Source organism: Bemisia tabaci, chromosome 6, assembly GCF_918797505.1.
Source record: "Bemisia tabaci chromosome 6, PGI_BMITA_v3".
Taxonomy (NCBI): Eukaryota; Metazoa; Arthropoda; class Insecta; order Hemiptera; family Aleyrodidae; genus Bemisia; species Bemisia tabaci.
In genome coordinates this window covers 48,275,658-48,301,151 of record NC_092798.1, presented here as the reverse complement: position 1 = coordinate 48,301,151, position 25,494 = coordinate 48,275,658, and the positions used below count along the sequence as shown (strand labels likewise).

At 38.9% G+C, this 25,494-nt stretch overlaps 2 protein-coding genes across 2 annotated transcripts in view; one reads left to right on the top strand and one right to left on the bottom strand.

Moving 5' to 3' along the window:
* The window catches only part of LOC109031360 (ribitol-5-phosphate transferase FKTN), a 35,064-nt gene that overhangs the window by 918 nt on the left and 8,652 nt on the right, over positions 1-25,494 (top strand). Inside the window, exons 2-5 of the mRNA XM_019042823.2 lie at positions 1,290-1,442; positions 3,165-3,283; positions 6,339-6,601; positions 8,280-8,547. Of these exons, the coding sequence (XP_018898368.2) occupies positions 1,290-1,442; positions 3,165-3,283; positions 6,339-6,601; positions 8,280-8,547 (803 nt within the window). The remainder of the gene's footprint in view (positions 1-1,289; positions 1,443-3,164; positions 3,284-6,338; positions 6,602-8,279; positions 8,548-25,494) is intronic.
* On the bottom strand, positions 8,536-24,031 carry LOC109031361 (uncharacterized). The gene is made up of 3 exons (XM_019042825.2): positions 23,148-24,031; positions 12,497-12,670; positions 8,536-11,485 (listed from the first exon to the last, which is right to left on the bottom strand). Exons 1-3 carry the CDS (start codon positions 23,610-23,612, stop codon positions 10,925-10,927), a joined length of 1,200 nt encoding a protein of 399 aa, XP_018898370.2. The 5' UTR covers positions 23,613-24,031; the 3' UTR covers positions 8,536-10,924.

The window sequence follows — 25,494 nt, the reverse complement described above, 5'->3', positions numbered from 1 at the left end:
GTCAACCTAAAACTTCAAATACGATGACGGTTTTGGCTGTATCAGCCATCATCAGGTGATTTTAAAAAACGAAGAATGAACTAAAACAAAACGGAACGGAAGTTCAAACATCACTTAGAGTACTATCACTGGCAGCGAGTCGTTAAACTGGCAGCCAGTTTCGCGACACGTTGCTGGTGATAGTATTATATGTAATGTTTTAACTTCCGTTTCATTTTATTTTAGCTCGTTCTCCGTTTTTTACAAGCCCCTGATGATGGCTGTTAAAGCCGAAATGGCCATCATGTTTTGAGTTTCAGGTTGACAACCGAAATACATCGGGCGTGAAAGGAAAAGTGAGTACTATGCTGATACAACCCGATAAAGGAGGAAAAAGAAACATAACATAAGTTGTTGTAAATTTAATTTACCATGCTGTGGAGTGTCTTCCTCACAGACATCAATCAATCAGCAAAAAATTGTAAAAGTTAGCATGTTTCAGTCTATTGTCCAATACAATATTATACACTAACAGCAATGTTCAACCTTGTTGGTTTTTATGGGATGGTTCCAAATAAGTTGAAAAGCATTACTTATGAGTTTAATAAAGGCTTCATCAAGACAGAATACACTATTTTTCAGCTTTTGCATCAACAGCAATAAGCTACGAAACTCCACATAGATGGATTGTAAGCTTTCGTATCCATTAGAAACAAGGCTTACGAAATTTGAAATTTCCATGTACTGCAGTTGTGTGGGAATCCTTAACTGAGTTCAGTCTGTAGAACTTAGTCTTTAAATTAGAGTGAACCAGTTCTTTCTAGGGTTATCAAACTAGGAGGAGAAACCTAGAATTCTCAGACATGACATTGACTTACCTTCAAAATATGAGTACTCACTCCATTTACTGAACCCAGCATGATCAGCAAGTAGGTAGCATATTAATGGCCAAAGTGTGAAACAACACATCTGTATTGCGGTGTTTCAAAATTTCCTCTCCTATTTTATTTTATTTTTTTTTAGGAAGAACAAACCAACTCTTCAGCTTGAAATTTACACAGAATATTGTGCTAATTAAGTAAGTAGAAAAATCAAGGCAGTTATTTAAAAATTGCATTCTCTAGTTTTTGAAAGAAAAAACAAAATATGATAGGAAATATGAAACGTTGCAAATGGAGGTATGTGGTTTTGAACTTTGGCCACCAGTATTCAACTATGGTAAAAATCAGAGGTCTTGAAAAAGAAAAAAGAAAAACTAAATTAATTTCACACCTTGCTCTCAATTAATTTTATTTTTGTTTGCTTTTAAGGTCATTCAAGAACTTCAGAAAGAAGACTTCGAGGTTGTGGCATTTTTCAATGGGAACCCTGAACAGTTGATACCTGAATTAATATCTGTCCCGGTCGCCCTATTTGTCAAAAGGAAGTTTGTTTTCAAAATCCTGTTTCTTCATGGAAGAGTTGTAAGTTATACCGGTTTTTCATCAGCAGGGGAAGGAATTTAGAGTTGAAATACAATGACGTTAGGGAGGTGGATAATATGTTGTTTTTCAAGAGGCTGAGAGATTATACATTGTTCGGTTGTGAAAAATGGGAGGAATTGCAACTGGGAGCATTTAGAAATTGGGTAGGGAATGAGCTAATGAAATGTCATAGAGAAAATTGGGGAGATAGGGAACTTCTACGCAGGTGCTACAGGTGGAAGGAGTTTGAGCTGTAGATACTAGATTTTTGAAAACTCCTGAGATGCTTGCACCGTGAACTTCTGATATTTTTATGTTCAGTTGATGAGAAATTTCATTTTCATGATAGTACAAATTTTTACTTTTCATAAGTATTTGTAATCTTAGTGTAAAGCCATCAGAATTTTTCAATGACTTAAAGGTTGCTCAAAAATTATTAGCTCCAAGTAGTTGGATCGCATTTAGCAAAAAGGAACCAGCGCATTTACAGTGTTTTCAAAATGGTGCAACTTTTCTTTTTCTTGAAAAAATAGTAAATATATGTACAGTATTAAAAATTTACACAATGGGCCTGTTGCAAACTTTTGCTAGAGCAAAAATAAGAGTTGTTTCCTATAGATAATGCCTCAAAAATCACGATGAGCGCATCGGCAAAGTCTGAAATGCACTCATAACTTCACAATCTGCGTCAGAAATTTGCGTTTTTTTGAGCTTCCCGCTTCAAAAACGATACTACTGCACAGGTGAACATTTTGTTAGAAGAGTCGCTCCATCGTCGGCAATATTCATCATGGCCGACGCTTGCGCAGTTCCGCGCGTATTTCGAGGAGAGTTCAAGGTCAATCAAGGCGGATGAGGAAAATATGAACGTAAACACGCCGATTGTTATCTGGTCTAATCCTGTTCAGGTGTTATCTCGTCCCATCACAGGTGTTTTGGCGGATTGTCGTCGGCCATGATGAGTATTGCCGACGATGGAACGACTCCTCTAATAAAATGTTCACCTGTACCGTAGTATCGTTTTTGAAGCGGGAAGCTCAAAAAACCGCAAATTTCAAACGCAAATTGTGAAGTTATGAGTGCATTTCAGACTTTGCCGATGCGCTCATCGTGATTTTTGAGGCATTATCTATAAGAAACAACTCTTATTTTTGCTCTAGCAAAAGTTTGCAACAGGCCCATTACTCTCCTTTAAAATTAACAATTTTTTAGTGGGAAGCCAAAACTATTTTCTATTCTGAGAAATTTTTAGATAATCATGAAGAAGCAACATTTTAACAACACTGTATTTGTGCTGGGCCTTTTTTGCTAAATGCGATCCAGTTACCAATTGGTGGACAGGCATGATATTGTCGGAGAAGTATTCGTTTCTAAATATCCACCATAAAATCTTTCGATTTTAGGAGGATATTCAACAACGCTACTCTTCGTCTTTTTTGCTGATACACATCACAAACAGCGCATGCGCATACCAGCAAGGATTCACGATCGGCGGACGCCGCATTGCGAGGCTGAGAGAGTTCGGACAGAGCATTTTGAAATTCAAGACCGAAGGGAACTGTGGCTTAACCTGCATCTTCGTCCCAATTTTTCTCCCTCTCAAGAGCCCCCCTCCTTCTACTTCACAAAAATTTTTAGTTATCAGCTCATTTTCCTATTAATTTATCAAAAAATATTTATGCGAAGCTAAAGTTGATCTTTTTTTGTGGTAATTGATTTCAGGATAATTTTTGGTGGTTCGGAAATATTCAAAGTGATAGTGAATGGGAGCGGAAACTATCAGATCTGAATGTTTCACCCATCAGTTCGGAGCTAATGTTACATGAAGGTGCTTTAGAAAAGTAAGCATATCTTAAGCATTTTACAATTTTTTTTTCCAATTCCTTTTTGGCAAGTATAAGAAAAATGAAAACGCATATTTATCCATCCATCAAAAATTATAAATGAAGAGACTAATTTATATACCTATATTTTCAAGCTCAGTAACCTACTTAATAATACCAGTCTGTTTAAAACCTTCACAAAAAGTAAAATAGTGCAGCCAGTACCTATTAACTATTCATGGCTTTGCATTTGGACCAAGTTTACCAGAAAAGCACCAAGTCATATTTTGGAATAAAATTGGCCGGAGACAATTTCGAATTCAATAATAAATTCAAAAGCAATAAAAAATATTTTGAGCATAAAAATAGTTGATAAACTTTCTTCCTAACACTGAGTCTTACGGAGGAATAAAACATCAAACCTTGTTTTCTTGTTTCAAACTTAATACAACTCAGTGTGTTTTTATTGAATTTGGCCCATTTGGAGCCTGGGTGGATGAAGCCAGTCTCCTCTAAAAAGAAATCTTACTGCCTGATGAATTAAGCTAAATAAAAAAGTAATAGTTTAATATGCTTATGCATTTTTATTAGAAATAACAAAATAAATGTAAAAAATTATCCGTGCACAACATTGTAGTTTTTTTAAAGTAATCGATTTTTGGTAGGAAAGCCCAATAATTGTTCTTCAGCCACATAAAAACACATTAATGATGATGATGATGGTGCTGTTGGTGGTGGTAAATATTTTCTGGGATCCAGAAAGTGGAGCATAAAAATTCATTTCCGTCTTTCTTTGATGAATAGTACTTATTCGTGATCTCCAGCGGAACAGAAAATACTTGTTTTTCAGAAGCCCAAACCTCTGCAACTATGCTCGATGAATTGCTAATCTTCTCTGTTTTGAGCACCATGTCATTTTCCTTCAGTCCGCCCTCCGCCCTAGCCATCTCAAATTGTTTCACACCGTCCATTGTAATTTTTACGGAAGGATTAGAAGAGTTAAAATCACCCAAAAGTTTTCCTACCTCTACGACAAGCCATCCGAATCCCGATGGATATGAGTGATGGATGCATGTTTTTTTCACCAATTCGCCCACATCTTGATAAACTTTGCTGTGGTCTTGTATGATATTTGTCATCTCTACTTCACACGGTCCGTACCGTTCGTTGCAGACACTTCTGGGTGAAGGTTCAGAGAAACAAACATCCCACACCGAAAATTTGAAGAGATCATTTGATGGTTGAGCCGATTTGTCAAGATTTTCCAGACGAGATCTCGTCGTGAGGTAACCGTATTGCCGTAGTACCTCCTGTAGGTTACATGGCAGCTCCGAGCTGTTGAAGAGTGCATTATCAACTGATTTTTCATAGAGTCTGAATACAGGGACATATAATCCTAGGGACAACACTGCCTTATTTGCCAGTAAAGGGTAGTCTCGAAGGATCACACGATCTTGCTTGAAAATTCCAACTAGTTCATTGAGATCTGAGTCCAAAGCCTGGACCTTTGTACGCTGCTCCTCTAATGGTTGTGTCTCGTTCAACTGCTTTGTCTTAGCCTGAATGCTGTCCAGTTTTCCTTCTATTTGAGGAATCAAACCTTCAACTTCGCTCCTTCTGGACTCACTTAAATTGCCAAGAATAGCCTTTGCATAACTTTTCTCCCATTCTGACTTGACATCAAGACCTTCCTGTAAAATTGGAAAAACAGCTCTCACATTTTTCAAAATTGGCTCAAGTTCAACACTTGTTGCATTTGAATCTGCTTTTCGTGAAGAATCCTCTGCGGCCAACAAATTTTTCGTTGATTCCAGTGACTCATGAACTTTTGCTTCAAACGAATCGTAAGACTGACCGCTCCTGTAATTGTCTAGGATCTCAGCTCCAGCACTTCGACACAAGTCTGACCTTACCGCTGCGGGAACCGAAAGGAGGACGCAAAACAGTACCGCACTTTCAATAGGGGCCATTTCTAACAATTGAACCAGATCTAATTTCACTCAATATTTTTGTCCGCAAAACTGAAGTGCACTGTCCATGCCAAACGCATGCGACCTGAATGAAGACTGGAAACTCAAACTGCAGATTAACAATTCAATGCAACTCTTTTAATCAACGTGACCATGATTTATCAAAACATACAAAATTAGAAATCATCTCTCCCAACAAATGCAGAAAAAGTGGTATCATTGACATCTTACATGACTTTCTCTAGAAGGTCCAAAGTGCAAATTTTATCTCTGGAAGGAATGAATTTTGTGTGGCTATGTGGTGTGAAGTTACATGTGGCTTTGCTAAGGGAGAACTCCGTAAGAGCGTTTGAATGTTGTCAAATTTCTACTGATTGAATATTGCTTTTAGTGCAGTCATGAATATTTTCCCTTTAAATTTTTAGTCATAATAGATTAAGCTGCAAATTAAATCCTCTCAAAGAAGAAATGCAAAAATCTGCATGTATTGGGAAAAAAACTTGTTTTATGAGGAGAGGTTTAGCAACATTTAGGAGCTCATATGTTGTTGTTTCTTAGCATGGCAGTAAGTAATCAGTAGCATCCTGGTAGTAATCTCTAATCTCTTGAAGGTCAAAGTTGCCCAGAACAGGGAACAGGTAATCGAGCAAGGTTATCTTTTGTGGGAGCCAAGTCCAAGACTCGGCTATTTTTTTGCACCTGTAGGCTTGATAATCTAATATTTGAAAATGATGATGCAACTCCTTTAATTGAGCGAATGTCAATAAAAATTATCCAATCATTATTTTCCTTTTTCTAATCAAACTCTTTCATCTACTTTTTTTTTCTGCAAGTCAGGGTCAGCTTCATTCTTTTTCTTAATAATGAGTTGCTTTTGGAAATTTGAAAATTTGTCATTTCCTTTCTCTACTTTTTAGGGAGGAGGTTAAGCCCGATGTATGTATTTTAAAAGGGGAGGCTTGAAGGTTGTCTCATGGGTACTTCACAGATCCTGAGGGGAGGGGTGTAAAAACCCCCCAAATGACTCAAAAATACTGAAATAGCCACTTACTTGTACCTAACTTTTTTAATGCCTTGACCATTTTTGTTCTTGTTTTTTACAGGTTTGAAGCTGTAAAGTACAACTTTGGAAAAGTTGATGGTCTTATCCCAAGGAACGTGACAATTTTTTTAAGTGAATTAGACAGCTGTAAATTTATCGAGTGCAATCACAAGCGAGCTCAGAGTTTCCTTAAGAAGCATGGCATTACTCAAGATGGAAAGACTCAACGATTTCAACACAAGATATACAAAATCTTGAGTCTTACTTCCATGATTGCCAAACAGTTGTCAACTCCTTTCTGGTTGAGCAGCGGAACATGTTTGGGTATGTTGTTTCATTCCTTCTTTTTTTCAAAGGAAAAAAGCACGTTTACTGAAAGCTTACACCCAGTATGATTTCATTGAAACTAGACAGGCTGCAATTTAATTACTTGGGCTTGTGCTATGTTGCCTCATTCTTAAAAATAAGATATGTACATTGTAACCATCTTACTCATCATTTAGTTTTGAAGATCCTGAGTTCCACTCACAAATTTAAGAAAGTTGGTTTTAAATATATTTATAAATATGACCTGATTATGGAATAGCACTGCCCTAGACTGGGTTTATTTAATTTCAGCAAAAGGGGCAGTGGCAGGGAATTTTTACATGGTTATAATGTTGTTTTCTCCCTGTAAAATTTCGTGAAAAAATCGAAGTCATTAAAAAAAAAAAGTACTTTTGTGGGGAGAAAAGGCTATTGAAAATCTGATCCATCAAAATTGACGTGTCAAGACAACAAACCTAAAGCTGAGTTTAACCAATCAGCAAATGCCATTTCCCCTGGCCGCCTGTGTCATCAGAGCCTACCAAAAATACTGTGTTAAATTGGTACCATTTTTGGCATTTTGGAAACAGGGTTTCTTTGCCAAATTTAGGAAAAATTCCTAGAAGCTCAGTCCCTCTACGCTTTTAAAAAATGAATTTAAAAAAAAAATGGGTACTACTGATTCATTATACAGTTAAGTATATCTTTTTATTGGGCAGTTGTCTTAAATATTTTCACATCAGGTGAGAGCTTTCAGAGAATCGCTTGTAATTTTATAGGCTAACTTTGACATTTTTTTTTGTTTAACACTGGATCTGCCCGAAATTTTTGTTAAAAGGAATAGAAAAATTGCCCCTCCCAGGAAAAGGGTCAAAAATCATGATAAGTACTTCAAAAAAGTCTGAAATTCACTCGTGTCTTCACGACTTGCGTCGAAGATGTACTCATTTGCTAACCTCCTGCTTTAAAATGTTTATTTTGACAAAGACATAATTTGATGGAGATGAGTCATCCCTGGTTCGCAACTCAACAAGAGGCTGAAAATTGGAGCAATTAGGTTTCAGCTTTTTGATTACAAACAAAGAACATAACAAATGCCATCATCTGATATTTTGTCTCTCCTGCTTTTCAAAGTAAGCATCACAAGTAGATTTAGGCACTTTTGTTGTTAGTTTTTTTTCAAGGAACTATGTCACATTAGAAAGGTCATTTTTAGGTTTGCATTGAGTTGTGAAAACGGTGTGATGCATCTGTATCAAATTATGTAGTGTATTTTTTGAGGTTGGAAGCTCAAAAATGCATACTTTGTGAAAATTGAAATTAATATTTTTTCTGCCAAAAACTTTACCCCATCCTTGCACTTTGTCTCTTTCCTGTTGATAGATGTATCGAAGGTGAATCTACAGAATTGGACATATCGTTTGTGGTGTTTCATAACCTCCACTCTAATTTTATTCTATCAAAGATGGACAAACCAACGCCATTATTTAAAATGTCAATAGATGATTCTTTACGCTAAGAAAAAAAATCAAGAAAATTTTAAAAAAATGACGTTGAGTATTTTACCAAGTAAAAAATCAAGTATGACAGGAAGTTTGCAATGTAGCAATCCTAGGTGCGTGCTCCTGCCATTTCACCGTTAATATGTAGTTTTTACTTGTTTTTGATTACTGAAGCTTGATTTCTTTCTTTATAGGTTATTTCAGGCAGTGTGGTATCATTCCGTATACGACTGATATTGACATCGGAATGTTCATAGAGTCATACAATCCAAAATTTGAGGATGTGATGATAAAGCATGGTTTTAGGTTGAAACATAAATTTGGGTTGCCAAACGACTCTTTTGAGTTGTCTTTTAACATGGCCAGTGACTCGAGCTTAAAGCTAGATGTATTTTTCTTCTACAAAGAGGGACAGTACTACTGGAATGGAGGAACTCAAGTCAGGACTGCTAAAAAGTTCAAGTAAGTTTTTTTAATTATTCGGTGTGTTTTTGACAGACAACAGAGAATGTATTGTATGCTTTAAAATCTGCATGATGAAGTTCATGCATGACGGTAGTGTTGTCAAATTAAGATTCTTTATTATTTCATGAAATAATGAATAAATTAACATTTTTTTTATTTTTTTTTAAATAACAAAAAGTGTAGAGACTAGACATTTTGGTTCTGCTCCTGATAAGTTGTCACTTATGAAGAATGAAAACAAAAAGAAACTAAAAAAAAAAAACAGAAAAACAAAAAAAAAAACAAAGGAGGAACAAAATCATAATAGGAACTTCAATGCTGAAGAAAAAGTAAATAAATTATGTATCTGCTCAGAGTTAATACTGTGCTTCTCACTGATATTACTAAACTCTACAATCAATGTAAAAATGTTGCTTGCCAGTGTTACGCATTTGTTCTCATGGCCTCAGAAGAACATTAAATAAGAAAGACAAAACATAATGACAAAAAAAAAAAAAAATTAAATCTTGGGCCAAAATAAATTTTAGTCCTAAGTTTCCCTGCAGTTCCTGTTAGCTTTCTGTTGGTTTATTGATGTCAGTTTGCTGTGAGTTAACCTTAGTTGACTTAAATGTCTGACATCAGTTTGCAGGTGTCGGCTTCATCAGCTGCACCTAGCACTATGGTAACATCTTTGTGTCAGACTCATGAGCCCAACGTACCACGGAACTCGTTTAAAAAGTATAATTACTGAGAAAAAACCTCTTTGCACATAAAATACTTTAACAGTCGCAATTCTTAAACGAAAGTCTTGAAATTTTCTTCAGATTTTAAGACTGTGCACAATTGTTTTGGCAGGCCCTCTGCCCGCCTTCTTTTGTATTTTCTTTATGACAAAATTGGGTCAGATCATCAGAGAAAACATACGCAAGATTTCAGCATAGCTCAGTATATGTTGCATATTATAGATAAATATTTTAAGTGTAATTTTCTCAAAATAAGGATTCCAGTCATGAACTGCCATTTTTACTAGCTCCTTAATTAACCTAAGCTAAGAATATTTCTGAAAACGACTACATCAAGTCCTCATCATAATAAATACCTACACTGTAATGCACATCAATAAGACAGAAATAGCCTCCATATGTTTTGATCAGAAAAAAGGAATAAAAAAAATGTATTGCAAAATCTACTTGGACTTCTTTAAAAGAAGAGTCAGGCCCCTCTAAAACAAAAATAAACAAGACTTCTGCATAAGGGCTTTTTTTTTGTCACAGACATTAAATTTTGACTTTTTAAAGTATTGTAAAGGGCTAATTACTCGGAGCAAAACATTAAAAAAAATCCTTAAACCCTTGCGATAAAGGTCTTCTACTTTCCCTCAAGGTTTCATCAAAATAAATAAACATTAGAAATAGCTGTACTGAAAAAAGAGCAATATGGACATTATAAATAGGAACTATTATTGTAATATCTGTGATGCTCTATTTTCCTGCATAGCTCTCTCTGAGGTTTAATTCTTTCAATGAATTTTGAAGCACAGTAGGAGATCTCTTTAGCAAGGATTTAAGGATGTTCAAAATTTGTTACCCTAAATAATTAGCCCCTAAGGACACATTGAAGTTTTGAATGTAATGTCCATGTCAAAAAAAAATACCCATACCAGCTTAAGTCATGTATCATAAATTAATCTTTAAATCTTAATCATTATGCCCTCCATATGATGGGTCTCAATCTTTTTGAAAAATTTTCTTCGGTTTTCCTCTCATATCTCATAGCTCTACTTTTGAAGAACACAGAGCATAGGGCTGTTCTATCGGTTGTCGGTAAGCCATCGAAACAGTTCCGTCAAGAAAAAGTTACAACAAGAGCGCTCTTGCCGACAGCGATCAGAGTTTTCGGAGCTGACAATAATAAGCTGTTGCCATTTGTACATCTATTTCACGCTCCGCCGGCCTTAAGCAATCTGATTAACGGACGCACGGGGCAACAATGTATTGAGTGCGAGCTCTCAAAAATCTGATAAGGCCGGCTGTTAACGATATCATCGCCACTGTTGGTACTGCCGCCAGTTTCAATAAGAGACAATATCGATAGTGTTCCAGCAAGAATTCGTTTGAACACCCCTAACAGGGCATGCCTGTATACTATTAGCAAATCTATTATTACTGTAACATAACAAAAAGCTCAATAATATACTCACTCAAATTGAATGCATTTTGGCTCTCAGGCCATTATAATGTGCACACAACTCTAATTCTGTGAGTGGTATGCATATAAGTCAATGAGTCACATACCTATTCATCATCGTATGAAGCTCTTGTTTGGTATGCCTGAGCCTATTTTATTTGAATAGATTTAATATCAGAGCTTAAAATTCTGCCAGAAACTCTACTCAGCTTCCCGCGTTCCTCCCACCCCTTCTACTCACAGCTTCACATAATCGGCATGGCAGTGTATTGAGACTCATCGCTCGCACCTTCGCATAGTTACCTAGCACACCACACCTTCGCCATGCGTGATATTCTGCGTAGGCTATGGGATCATTTGCAACTTTAAATACGTATGAAGCTAACTCCTCCATCGATTGGAATTTACTTCCATCTATTATGGAATGAGGGGGAACAAAATCCATGACGTTTGGCGCACCAAAATAGATAGGAACGGAACCGGAGTCCAAAGCATAAAATAGCTTCTCCGTCACATAACTCTCAGTGAAGGTGTTCTCAATTGCAAGTACAAACTTGTAGTGAGACATTGCGCAGTGCAGATGATCCCACCATTTTGGTGGATTGTTGATCGCGCATTTGGGATAAAATGTGAGAGCCTTATCCGGACCACCAACGTTGTTAAGGCATTTGCCAAATGAATGATGCGGGAGCAATGGAAGGAGTTTCCCAGCTAGTTCATCTCTCCGAGGAAGGCATCGCGATGAAGACCAGTAAACAAGAGTGTCCTAAAAAAGAAAAGGTAATTGAGTTAAGTTACGCAGTGTCCCCTTTTGGTAAACTGCAATTTTATATATCATTGGTGAAACTACCAGACGACGTATCTCGTTTGCGGTGTTTAATTATCCCTGCTTACATTTTATTTTTATGAAGGAAACCAAATCAATATCATTCCTTGAAATTTTCACAGAATTTCCACCACACAAAGTGGAAAAATCACGAATGTTTTCAAGAATTGATGTTCAGTAGTTTTTCATTTAAAAAATAAAGTATGGTAGGAAGTCTGCAACGTCGCAAAGCAAGATACATGGTTTGGTAGTTCCATCGTTGATATGTTGCACTTGTTGCAGGCAAAAAATCAAATCATGCATTTTGTCAGATGTCCAGACAAAATGGTAAACATTTTTACTTGGATTGAAATTCTAACTCTAATGTCAATTTCGGATAAAATCCTCATTTGTCTTTATTGATAGAAATTACTTTTAAAAATTTGCATCATTCTATGGTTATTATAAAGATTTCTCATTTCTAGCCCAGAAATGAACATTCATTTCATACGGTACATTTTCTTTAAAGAACTGAGTTTTTACAATTTCGACGGTTGAAAGTATATGAGAAGCATTCTCAGAAGGATTTTACAATGATATTCCAAGGCGGATAAAGAATAGTGGTCACATTTCGATTTTGGCTACCATCTTGAAGTGATTTGACGTCAGGAGGGAACGGGTTTTGCCGCGCAATCCGAGGTTGAGCCCCCCCTCCCGGCCTCAGCCGGCCCATGTACGCGATACTGTATGACGTCCAGAGGGTATGAAATGCGACCACCATTATCTAGCCGCTTTGATGATATTCTGTAGTTTGATAAATTTTTACTTTTTAAAAATAGAAAATTCGAGAACTCTTGGTAAAAAAGTACAAAACTTTGTAAACTTATAAAATATTACCGTCAGCCTAGGCATCTCAGAAAATGCTTGATTCGCCTATTTGCCTGCTACATATATATTTAATGAGTTACTCACCCGATTTTTAGTATCTGATACGTAATAGTTTCGACTGTTGTGAAACAAAGAACCGGCATAGGTTGACTGCACATCATCACCAGCGTGGTAACTTATGAAGATATCCTCTTGGCCTGTCCTCTTTCGACCAGGTTCCAGATCAATTAATACGCGGATGGGTTCTCCTGCTTTTCTCTGAAACAAAGAAGATCCCCAATCAAGAAAGTTCGATGAACCAGAAAGAAAGTATCATTTTACAAAATGTTTTGACATTTGGAACAAAAATTAATTGCATTTTTAGGCTGATAAAATGCCTGGAAAATTTGCTCTTTCTGCAGGAAGGTCAAAAGTGTGCGTGGAGTCAAACTTGTTCAAAAAAAACAGAGAGCTTTCCGTCTTTCCTCATTTTTCGCTGAAAAGAGTATTAATCAATGAAAGAAATAGAAAGAAGGAAAGAAAGTTTTCATCGGAAAATTTCCTTACGCCACACAGTGGAACGAGTTTTTGGAAGAAGTCGGATATTAAATTCTTGTCAAAAATTGTAAAATTTTACGTTTATCTCGTCACAATTTAAATTTAAGCGGTGCTTTTCATAGAAAATTTTACGAGGAACCAATGAAACAACTTTCAAATCATCAAAATTCAATATCAATGAAGGTATACGTTTTTAAAGTTTTTAAATCATGCCTGACCTCTTCCATCGACTCAATCCACTGCAACTGTGCGCCACGTGTGAGCGGGATCTTGCACAGTGAAGGAAAGGGGTTTCATTGCCCCCCCCCCCCCTCCCCGTTAAAACTTGCCCAGGGCCCCCTTGTCAAATTTTTCCTGGCCAATCGAATTCCGCAACAATGCCCTCGACCTCTCCCTTTTCCCTCCACTCCTCTCGCGGCCTGTATCAAAGGCAATTTCGAGAAAATCGCCCCAACAATACTTAGCGCCGTCGCACTCGGTCAATCCTCGATCGCTTTGGGGTCGAATCTCATGGGCAGTAAGACTCTGCCATCTTGCTATCAATCCTGGGTCGCAGATGCTGGAAAAATTTGCGTGAATAACCCGGCAGTTTGATCAGCTTTCATCCAATCATCCTATTCGAATATCTACTCACAATCAGATGTACTGAGACGTATTTTTCTTGTTTGCTACTATCGCAAGTCACATTCAGGTCTATGCGGTTGAGCATTAAGACTTCAAGAAAAAAAGAAAAGAAAAAACAAATATTCAGGCAGGTGACAGGGCTCCCTTGAACTGTGGGCCCCTCGCATTGCGGGCCCTCTTTTAACGCCACTGATCTTGGATTCTCGAGCATTTTTTACACCTTGGCTATACTCTCTGCCACTGCCACTCTCCTTGAAGAAGAGATGCTTACCCGCGTATATCGTTGCATGTTGCACGACGGCGCATGGGCAAGAAATGAAGCGTCGCCGGAGCGCCTTCACTTCTTTGTGTATGCAACACGGGCAGCCACTGAGCACGAGTAGTCGCATCGATAAGGCGTTACGTTTCGCCGCGGAAAGACTCATCCCAGAATGTCCGACAGCCCGAGCATTAAGACCATTTTTAACTGGACGTATATGAAAGTAATCATAGTTTAAATCCTTTTCACGATTCCTAATTTCCGCTGATGTTCTATTTTTTTTCTTAAAGAGAAACAAACAACGAGACGCTTTGCTACGTTCTGGAAATATTTCCCTGACTATCCAAATTATACGTGTACAAAATTTCAAGTTGAATTTTCGCTTAGATGTCTATAAAAAGAAATGAAAATTCGTATAAAACACGAGAGTAAATTAGACAACACCTCATGCTGTTAGGCTGATTCCAATTGGACGTACTTCTGCCAAACGGAATTATGTGCAGTATGACGTGAGCCCTTTCATGCATATATTCTAATGGGTCTCAGGGCTCATGTCTTAATGCATATAGTTCCGTTTGGCAGAAATACGTCGAACTAAAACCGTCCGTCTGCTTTGGCCGCGCTCTATTTCTGTATCCAAGTAGCAGTGATCGCGATAATTCACGATTTTATCGACGGTGATCTATTGCAATAATATCGTATCAAAAATTGCGATTTTGTCTCATAAATTTGCAATAAAATCGCGATTTTATCGACGGTGATCTATTGCAATACTATCGAACAAAACTCGTGATAAAGTGAGGTAAAATTTCGATTTTATCGAACGCGATTTTATTGAGATAAAATTGCGACAAGACCGAGCATAGGTTATCGATTAAATGTTGATGATCCTTGAAAATTTATCGCCAAAAATTATAAGAAAATCGCGACGTAATTTCAAAATATCGCGATTTTTCCGTTGAGAAATGCTACTCGGGGAGATAAATTGCGTTGACTCTTTTCATTATCATTCAGGGCCGGATTCACCTTCTTGCCGCCCATGGGCCACCTGTATTTTACCGCCCCCTCTCATCGTTTTGAAACATCAATAAAAACCATGAAGTGGACGTGCCGGAGAGGGAGACCTGCATAAGACGCGTTAACTTGTGTCAGGCACATTTTTTGCGAAAGCCCTGTCATCTCTGTGTGGTCAAGGCCTTCCATTAATAAGAAATGAACGAAAAAATTATGAAAGAACAAACATAAATGTGGTTTCATAATTTTAACTTCCGCCGTCGCGCCGCGCTGACCGCACTGCGTTTGGCGCAATGCTTGAAGTATTCATGCAGCCTTGTAGGCGCTATGCGTTTCACGCCGACCGCACCGTATTTGACGCAATGCGTGAAGTATTCTTGCCCTCCCGTAGGCGCTAATATGTGTTACATGCCAACCGCCGCATCGAGGGCTCCTCCTTTTCATCTCAAGTCCTCGTCATCATTGCTCTCTGCGCCGCGCCGCTCCAGGCCAAATTGCGTGTTTGGTCTCTCTCTCTTAACTCGACTACTTAAAGGTGCTGTCTCTTGTATCACCGAAAGACAACATACTCTCAGGAAATGAGAGATTTTGTCGCCTTTTCTCGCTTGTATTTTTGTTTTTTTTCTGAATGCGATTTTTTTTCATACTTACATCTAAAAAAAGTGCAAAATTTGCCGCCTTGGACCGCGGCCCATGTGGCCAACCCCTAAATCCGGCCCTGAGTAGCAGTGATCGCGATAATTCGCAATTTGATCGACATCGATTTATTGCCATAATATCGTATTAAAAACTGCGACTTCGTTTCATAAATTTGCAATAAAATCGAGATTTTTATCGACGGCCTTCTATCGCAATACTACCGAACGAATATCGTGATAAATTGAGGTAAAATTTCGATTTTATCGAACGCGATTTTATAGAGATAAAATAGCGACACGATCGAGGATAATAGCTGAAATTTTGACGATCCTAGCAATTTTATCGCCAAAAATCGTAAGAAAATCGCGACTTAACTTAAAAATATCGCGATTTTTCCGTTGAGAAATGCTACCTGGGGAGATGAAATGCGTTGACTTTTTTCATTATCACTATGAAGTTATCTTATAGCGGACGTGATGGTAAATTTCAAGAGCATGATTAATTAATTATTTTTTTATTCGTGAAGAATTCATGACGGTAAATCAGGAGTTTTTGCGGCAAATACTGTTTAGAATCGACGTTTAATCAGCTTTAGTGGGCGTTTAGGGCCGTCTATGCGACCGCTAATGACCTCAAGGTCGTAGGGGGAAGAAGGTCAAGGGGTGCTCAACCTCTGCACTTGTCGATGGAGAAGAATAAGTTAATTCGAATCGGCAGAAAGCGCCCATTTTTACGAAAATCCGGAAATTTTTTCAAATTTTAACTCAATCCGGCCCCATTTTGAGGTCTCCACGATGCAAATTTTAGGAAATTCTGAGTGAATGAACACGGTGTTTTCTATTTAGATTCTACATTAAGAGAGATAATCATCCTCGACGAAGGTCTCTTCCCCACCATTCAAAATTTCTGGGAGAGGCCAGATGATACTATTTTCAATTCTAGGGGGGGCCAGGATCCCCCTGCCCTCCTTCCTGCGCCACTGGCTGATTCTCATGCTTTGTGTAGGAAACGTTAACTCAAATGTCCTAAACCTAACGCAACTTATACCTAAGGTGGGGTCCATCGCTGTCTGGCATGTTTCCGGCATGAGGGAAAGGAGGTAAAAAAATCGAATAAAAAAATCTGACCGACATTTTTCAATCATTTCTAACCCCCTCCCCCCTCCTTCTCTTCAAAGCGGCTCATAATTGGACCTATTTCTATCAAACGGAACCATGTGCATTAAGACATGAGCCCGGAGACTCATAAAAATATATTTATAACAAGGCTCACGCCATAATGCACATAGTTCCGTTTGGCAGAATTGCGTCCAATTTTTAGTTTTGCGGATAGCAAGTTGATACATCCCTGAAAAATTCGGAGCCCTTAAAATCGTCAAAGGGGGGGAATACTCTAACGCGTGCGAATCAAGCAGGTCTGCTTCGACGAGTCGCGACCTATTATTCACTCTTTGTGAAATTTTCGTACCCGAGTTTTGCCGCATTTTGAAGCGTTTAGCGAACTGTTTACATTTTTATATTTGTTCGTTCTGCCTGTTTGCGTTGTGCTGCGGTGGCCCTAATGTGTAGCCCAAAGCTTATCGCTTGCTTATCGCACGCGCGTGTTTCATTCAACAGTTCAACACAAACGCAGAAAAATTATTAACATTGCCTCCCGCAGTATGCGATTACTGGCCAGTGTGTAAGTGATACCTGCAACACAATTTTAAAAAAAAAGATAAAGCGAGTTCTTTTGTGTATTTGCGAAGCTGAAAAATTGCCGATCTAACAATTATTCGCTACTTTGTGAGATATCAATATGCCAATTAACCATGTTTTGCTTGTAGGTATAGATAGAACCGGCCCGAAAAATGGATCGTGCACGCTGATAAAAATACGTCAATATTATTTTACAGAGTATATTAAGGGAGGAGCTCTCAGGACAAAGCGCCTAAGTGCAGGCTCTGCTATTTCGAGAAATACGTGTTCGGAGTTTCAAAATTATATGTATGGATCCTTACGGCGCAACCCAAGTAGCATTTCGCGCATTCGATCTTATCGCAATAAAATCGCGCTTTTATGGCCTGGCAATGGATCGCGATATTTTCGAAATAAAAATCGCGATAAATGGCGATTTAATCTCGATTTTATCGACAAAATTGATCACGATTTTATCGAACCAAAAATTGCGATAAGTAGCGTTTTAATCGCCATATCTTATCAATGAAAATTTGGCAACATGCTAACTTTTATGCTGCGTTTTTTCTGGGCACGGTGGAGAATAAAAGTTCAGTGGCGAGGCGCGAATGATCGATTATCGATATCTCCCCATTTGAAGCTACGGTAAAAAATCGATTATTAAGATGTTCGTTGCGAACCCCCTATTTATCGATCCTTTTCCATAGGTTTAAATGGCAGATCAATATCCCAAAGCACGCCACGCCACTGATTAAGCTCTCATGTTCGCGTGAGTGACACAGTTGCTGTTCTACCCACTCATCCTGAGTGTCTGCATTGCCGTGCTAAGGAAAAACGCCGTATGAGCCTCCAGGCATTGCCATATTTCCCTCGATAAAAAACGAATTTCCCGGGATGGTTCAGAATATTTTTCTTCCATTTTTCAGACGAATTGGATTGCATTTTGCAAAAAGGAACCACTAGCATTGCAATGATGTGCAAACTTCATCCTTTGCAATAAAATTGCGGAAATTGTGAAAAACTATGAAATTCAGATGGTAATTTTTCTCTTAAATTTACAGTTTTTAGCGAGTAAAATAGAAACTATTAAGGGATGATCGGGTTTTTCCTCCAAGACAAAAGAAGTTGCACAATCTTAGCAACATGCAATGCTAGTGGTTCCTTTTTGCAAAATGCAATCCAATTAGGTAGTTCGCAATTTAATCTACAATTTATGACATTTTTTAAAGACAATTGTGCATAATTTCTCGCAAAAATAATGTTTCGTCGAGAGAAATTTGGCAAAATGTGAGTGCTCCCACGGTGTCTTTCTTAGCACGTCAGTGTAGTGGATGAGGGGGAAGATAAATTAAATTCGTTCGTGCAATCTAAGTTTTTTGATGGGTTCGAGTGCCAGTGGGGCGATTATTGAAATGATATCGACTCTTATGTCGCCGCTTTGTCGTGTCGCGCAATCGACTGAGAGGCACTCAGTCGATTGCGCGGCACGACAAAGCCGCGACATAGAGTCGATGTCATTTCAATAATCGCCCCGCAGCTGAAAGTGAACGCATCCCGGTAGGGAACAAATATTGAGATTCGAGACATCAAACTTTTGCTCATTGTTTCACCTTTTGTTTTTGGCATAAAACAGAACCCTCAGGCGTGGGGCCGTATTTTATCTGTTCTTTCCGGAAAAAATCCCCCAATTTTTATTTGCGAGACAGATCTTACTCGAGTCATCGTAATTACGGATGCTAGGACTTGGCGAGTTTTTGGACTACCGCTCTCTTTTTGGGCCGTAGTATCTTGATTTATTTTGCGAGGAAAGCTCCGTACTTTTGAAGGATGCCTGCCATTCCTAATATGTTGGAGCGCCTTCAATTTCGTATGATACGGTGCAATACTTCTGGTGTGAAATAGTTGCCTCAAGCGCCGTGGTACGCTGCGGCGCGGCGTGGCGGGCGGGCAGCCAGCGCGAAACGCGCATTGGCGCCTTCAAACCTAACAGGGATACTTCACGCATTGCGCAATGCGTGAAGTATCCCTGTTAGGTTTGTAGGCGCCAGTGCGCCGCCGCTCCGCTTTGTGTTAGGCTCTAATATTTAATCTTGTAGAGTCAGCGTTTTTTAACTCATGACTTTGAAATGTTTGCACACTCTGTATGGGTTATTCTCATTTTAATTGATGAAAAAAAATATGTAGTAAAGGAAAGTATAATGTGCGTTTTGTAAATATTAAGGTGATTCCGCACAAACTTAAGGATTCACAAAGCACACGAATTTCTACACAATTTCTTATAGCCGTATATAGCCGATGGCGAAAAATCAACAGCCAGGCGATAAAGTGAAAAGCCCGGCGATAGGAACTATAGCCCGGCTGTATAATTTTTTATCGCTTCGTGTAGCCCGGCCGTAAGATTTTTTCCACTTTCTACAGCCAGCTATATGATTTTCTATCGCCTTCTTCAGTCGGCTATAAGAACTCCTATGGTATTTTGAAACGCAGGTCCTATCGCCAATTTTTACCAGGGCAAATGTGTTCGATATCTCGATGTGTGCTTATTTCCGACATAGATTCACCTCGAATCAGTCTGGAACACTCGTGCGTTTAGTAACTTTTACACGAGAGAGCGGATCACAAGTTTTTACTTGTTCGATCATCTATCGCAAGTCTTGCAATCTTTAAAAAATGTCTGATAGGTAATGGACTCGAGATTGGCCATCTCAGGTGTCTGACTCATCTCATCTTAAGCTATCCATCAACTGGACTACATTTTGCGATTCGGAAATATTTTTGACTCTTTTCTAAAAGCACCATTCAATTTCACCTTGGAAAGAGTTCCAGCAGAGTGAAAGTTCGAGGAGGAATGTGTCAAAAAAGCGAAATCGAAGCATTTAAACGAATTTTGACGGTTGCATCGACCGATTCTGAGTGTTACTATTACAAAGTCAAAATTATGTAGTGCTTCGACCGTGGTTTTTTTCATACGTTTCTCTTCAGAATTTCAATCCGAGACTAATATCCTAGTGAAATGAATTTTCTGAGCACCGAAAAATTCTAATTTCGGTGCAGTTTGGGATTTCAAACGAACGAGAGGTCCGTCAGTTTCGGCCCCTATCTGTATTGTCCATTGCCGCAACGTTGCCATTTGCGAGATTGATGCGCATTTATCCGGGAGCAAAGTGTAACAGGGTTGCCATATTTTATGCCTAGGAGCTCCGTACACGAAGGAGGTATTTTTCAGCTGTTTCGGCAACCCTACTAATGTATTCATTCCGATTTCTGAATTTATAATTTGACCGAATTAGGATGTGGACTCTCCCATAGTTACGGCCCACCTCCAGAATATTTTTAGCTCGGAACTGTATTGTACGTACATGACTAAAGCAGTTATCAGTTACCCAGTTTTACGCAGCACCAAGTATTACGTAACGCACTTTTTCCCATTTTGCAGACAATTTTTTCGCAATTTATTACGTACCTGAAACTTTCAAAGAAAAATATGCACACCTAACTTTCCTCGAAAATAAATGTTTTATCGGTGGAAATTTGACAAAATTTAAATGCTCAGTGGCGTTCTTCCTAGCACGATAGGATACACGTAGATTTCACCAGAATCAGCCTAACTGCACATCACATTGACAAATTTCCCTCCATATTATATTTTTATGAACAGAGACGTATGAAATTAGAACACCTACTTCTTGGCCCGAAGCTTTCTGAGAATTATTACTTCGATTACAAGATATACAGGATGTCCGAAAGTTAACGTACTTAACTTTCAGGATCGATTTTTTGCCTCAAAATATGCCTTCCCCCCCCCCCCCCAAAAAAAAAAAAATACTTGCCCAAAAACGCTTCATAAGTGAGCTATATATGCTCTTCCACAGTTCCATTCTCTCCCTTTCAAATTGATGCAACTCCACGTTATTCAGTAAGTAGCTGAAATATTGTGAAGGGGGGTATTTTTTTTAGCGCACTGTTCGTTTTTTGTGTTTTCAAGGACACACGTCTCCGGAAAATGATGTCACGAGCGTCGCCGAATTTTAAAATTGCTATACCTTTTTTTGGTAGATGATATTTGGAAAAAAGAATTTCGGTACGTGAATGAGCGTAAAAAATCAAGGTACAGCCCAAAATTTTCCAGAAACGCGTCATTTCGACGCAACAGAGCTTTGAAAAAGTTCCAGATTTTCGAGGCGCCTTGCTGATTAGGCAATTTTTATCTAGACTTTTACGGTTAGGCAAAATTTACAGAGACTGTAAGAAACATAGTTTTAAAAAATAATGTAATGCGTCGACCTCAGTGAAAAGCAAAAATACGGAAGAAGAAATTAGGCAACATTTGATGTAGTTGGGCCGATGAACCACTAGACCAGGTACGAAGTTTAGTATTCTGATACATGATTCTTAGCAGAATCTCTCGTAGAACACGATTCTTGTATCGAAACCCTGGTAAAAATTGGCGATAGGAGCTGCGTTTCAAAATACCATAGGAGTTCTTATAGCCGACTAAAGAAGGCTATTGAAAATCATTTAGCTGACTGTAGAAAGCGGAGCAAATCATATAGCCGGGCTATACGAAGCTATAAAAAAGTATACAGTCGGGCTATAGTTCCTATCGCCGGGCTTTACACTTTATCGCCGTTGGACTATAAAAGGCTACAAGAAATTGTGTAGAAATTCGTGTGCTTTGGAAATCATTAAGTTGATACGGAACTACCTTAATATTTACAAAACACATTATATTTTCCTTTAAAACATATTTTTTTTTCATCAATTAAAATGAGAATAGTCCATACAGAGTGTGCAAACATTTCAAAATCATGAGTTGAAAAACGCTGACTCCGCGAGATTAAATATTAGAGCCTAACTCAAAGCGGAGCGGCGACGCACTGGCGCCTACAAACCTAACAGGGATACTTCACGCATTGCGCAACGCGTGAAGTATCCCTGTTAGGTTTGTAGGCCCCAATGCGCGTTTCGCGCTCTCTGCCTGCCCGCCGCGCCGCAGCGTGCCACGGCGTCTGAAGCAACTGTTTCACACCAGAGGTATTGCACAGTATCATGAGAAATTGAAGGCGCTCCTACATATTAAGAATGACAAGCATCCTTCAAAAGTACGGAGCTTTCCTCGCAAAATAAATCAAGATACTACGGCACAAAAAGAGAGCGGTAGTCCAAAAACTAAATAAGTCCTAGTATCCGTAATTAGTAACGTTTAGCATAAACTTTATCGTCTGGCTGTTGCTTAATCGCCATCGGCTATAAAAGGCTATAAGAAATTGTGCAGCCGGCTATACATAGAAGCTATTGGAAATCTTACAGCCGGCTTTAGGTTTATAGTATTTTGGAACACACATTCTGCTGCCAATTTTTACGAGGGAAATTACTGAAGTCAACTCCTAAGTAAAATAATAACGTTTTTATTTTACATTGGTCACGGGAAATTTGAATTGGCGGTCACAAGAAACGCAATACTCTATACGTCAGTCCAATCGCGTACTACAACGGTTTCGGCAGGCTTCTCAATCAAGCTATGTTATTCCTCACCCTGTGTTGTTCAAACTATAAACAACCTGCTATAAGGCTGAGCCAAAGCGTCGAGATTGAGGTGCCAGATTTTTATATAGCAAAGACTGTCACGGTAGCGTTTAGTGCGCGATTTGAATCACGTAGACTATTGTGTTTTAATGAGCGCGGAGGTTTGAATATCGCGTCAAAAAACATGAGATATCTTGGTTTAAAGTTGATTTCAGTAATTTTCGTTGTGCGAATCATGTGTTTGACGTGAAATTTTGATTAAGATTCATGTATCAGAATGCTTAACTTCGTACTTTGTACGAAGACCCCTTTGTATGAAAACCCGACCTCCTATCATATATGTGAGTCCTGTTTGCATGACTCTTCAAAATTTAACATAGGAAATAAAATTGTACTCCCTTTATTTACATTTTCCCTCGTAATAATCAAAACCGCAGAATCGCTCGACTAAAAAATCTACCTGAGCAGGAGGCGAATGGTTTTCGAAGAGCTCAGCATCCGGTTTGTCCGCAAGAACAGACGATTTCGTCCACAAGCAACTCAGCCCGCAAGAGCAAGGATACAAATTATCCAAATTATCAGGAATCCAAGTCCACTTCTTGACCAAAATACTGACGTGCTTTAGTTTCAGTCGCTCGCAATCCAAATCGCAACCAGTTTGTTGCAGCGAAGGAACCGCGGACTGGTTCGGAGTCGCCTTGTTGTGTTTCTCCCTGAAGCGATCGCAACCCACCAGGGCATCCCATTTGCGCAACGAACCGGCGAAGGTTTCCGAGGAGGACGATGCTGGTTGGATCGGGATGGGTGTGGGAGAGAGTGAAACTGATGGGAAGTGGACGAATCCGGTTAAGAGAAGGAGGAAGAGGGTGATGGACAGCATAATTTTGAGCGGGAAGGTGCTCATCAGTCGCGGAGGAACTATCATGTTGGGCTCTAACTATCTCTGGAGAAGAGAAAAATGGTGAGAAAGTGAACTGATCCGATTTGCTTATCGGTAGAGAAGAAAAAAATGGCGAGAAAAATGAAATGGTACGATTTGCTTATCGTAGAGAAGAGAAAAATGGCGAGAAAGTGAAATGTTACGATTTGCTTATCGGTAGAGAAGAAAAAATGGCGAGAAAAGTGAAATGGTACGATTTGCTTATCGGTAGAGAAGAGAAAAATGGCGAGAAAAGTGAAATGGTACGATTTGCTTATCGATAGAGAAGAGAAAAATGGCGAGAAAAGTGAAATGGTACGATTTGCTTATCGGTAGAGAAGAAAAAAATGGCGAGAAAAGTGAAATGGTACGATTTGCTTATCGGTAGAGAAGAGAAAAATGGCGAGAAAAGTGAAATGGTACGATTTGCTATCGTAGAGAGAAAATGGCGAGAAAGTGAAATGGTACGATTTGCTTATCGGTAGAGAAGAGAAAAATGGCGAGAAAAGTGAAATGGTACGATTTGCTTATCGATAGAGAAGAGAAAAATGGCGAGAAAAGTGAAATGGTACGATTTGCTTATCGATAGAGAAGAGAAAAATGGCGAGAAAAGTGAAATGATACGTTTTGCTTATCGATAGAGAAGAGAAAAATGGCGAGAAAAGTGAAATGGTACGATTTGCTTATCGGTACATGAGAGGAAAATGGTGAGAAAAGTGAATCAGTACGATTTGGTTATCTATAGATGAGAGAAAATTGGTGATAAAAGTGGATTGACTTGATTTGCGCATCTGTAGATGAAAGGAAAGTGGTGAGAAAAGTGAATCGGCACGATTTGGGGATGATACGAAACAAATTTTCGGTAGTCCTTATTTCTGTAGTCTTATCATTTCCTGTTGATGAGCTACCTACACAATTAATTGTTCATGATCAGCTATGCTGAGAGTAGTTTTCTTCTCTTACAAAAGATAGTCGACAAAGTTGGAGTTGCTTAGACGCTCTTAAGGCAGAGATTCCTGAAAGTAAACTAACAAATTCGATATTGCAAGTGAGGAGCCTCTAAGATTAGGGTTTGCAAGACTGTTTACAAAGTTGGGGTTGCGGCTGAGACTATGTCGCTTTTAAAGTCGAAGATCTAAGGAATACGGTTTACGAATGTAGTCACTCGAAGGTAGCGTTTAAGGCAAGAATGCATGAAAGACAGGGTATAAATTTGGGCTTGCAAAAGGGTAGCTCTTTAAGGCAAATATCTATTCTAGGCGGGTTACGAATCGGGGTTGCAAGTTGCAAAACGGTATAGGTTGTAAAAGGATATCACTGGAAGATGGTTTACGAATTTCGGGGTTGCAGGCTACAAAAGGAGGGTAAGTTGAAAGGAAGAACTCACCGGAAGAAGGTTTATGAATTTTGGGGTTGCAGGTTGCAGGAGAAGGGTAGGTTATAAGGAAGAGATCACCGGAAGATCTTTAACGAATTTTGGGTCGCATCCAAGACAGTAACTCACAGGCAAGTTGCAAATGTAGTCGCAATAAAATGTTTCCGAACGTGGTTTTCGATAGGGTTTGAACGGAACATACCAGGGCCAAGCGGAGATTGGGTCTAAACCGCGAGAATTTTTCGTTGCGTTTGGCAGCAGTGAAACCTAAATTCAAGTGCAGAGGACTTACTGTCAGGTTTGCAGGGTCTATCAAGGCTGTAAGTAGTAACTCGGTGGAGGTAAAAAACGAGATATGGAAAAAAAAATTGCGATAAAATCCGAAATAAGGCTCTGCGTCAGCGATCAAAAAAAAAATTCGTGACCAAAAGCAGATATTAGGGGGCGTTCTTCACGCGCACTATCACGTACACCGGGTTTGGCGCGTGTCGCGCGTGCCGAATTGCGCGAGCC

Excerpts from the sequence above, each read along its gene's own strand:
- LOC109031361 (XM_019042825.2), bottom strand. The coding sequence starts at position 23,612 with ATGATAGTTCCTCCGCGACTGATGAGCACCTTCCCGCTCAAAATTATG. Across the intron at positions 12,671-23,147 it reads ACCATTCGCCTCCTGCTCAG|AGAAAAGCAGGAGAACCCAT; the intron begins GTAGATTTTTTA and ends TCTTTGTTTCAG. Across the intron at positions 11,486-12,496 it reads TATCAGATACTAAAAATCGG|GACACTCTTGTTTACTGGTC; the intron begins GTGAGTAACTCA and ends TTTCTTTTTTAG.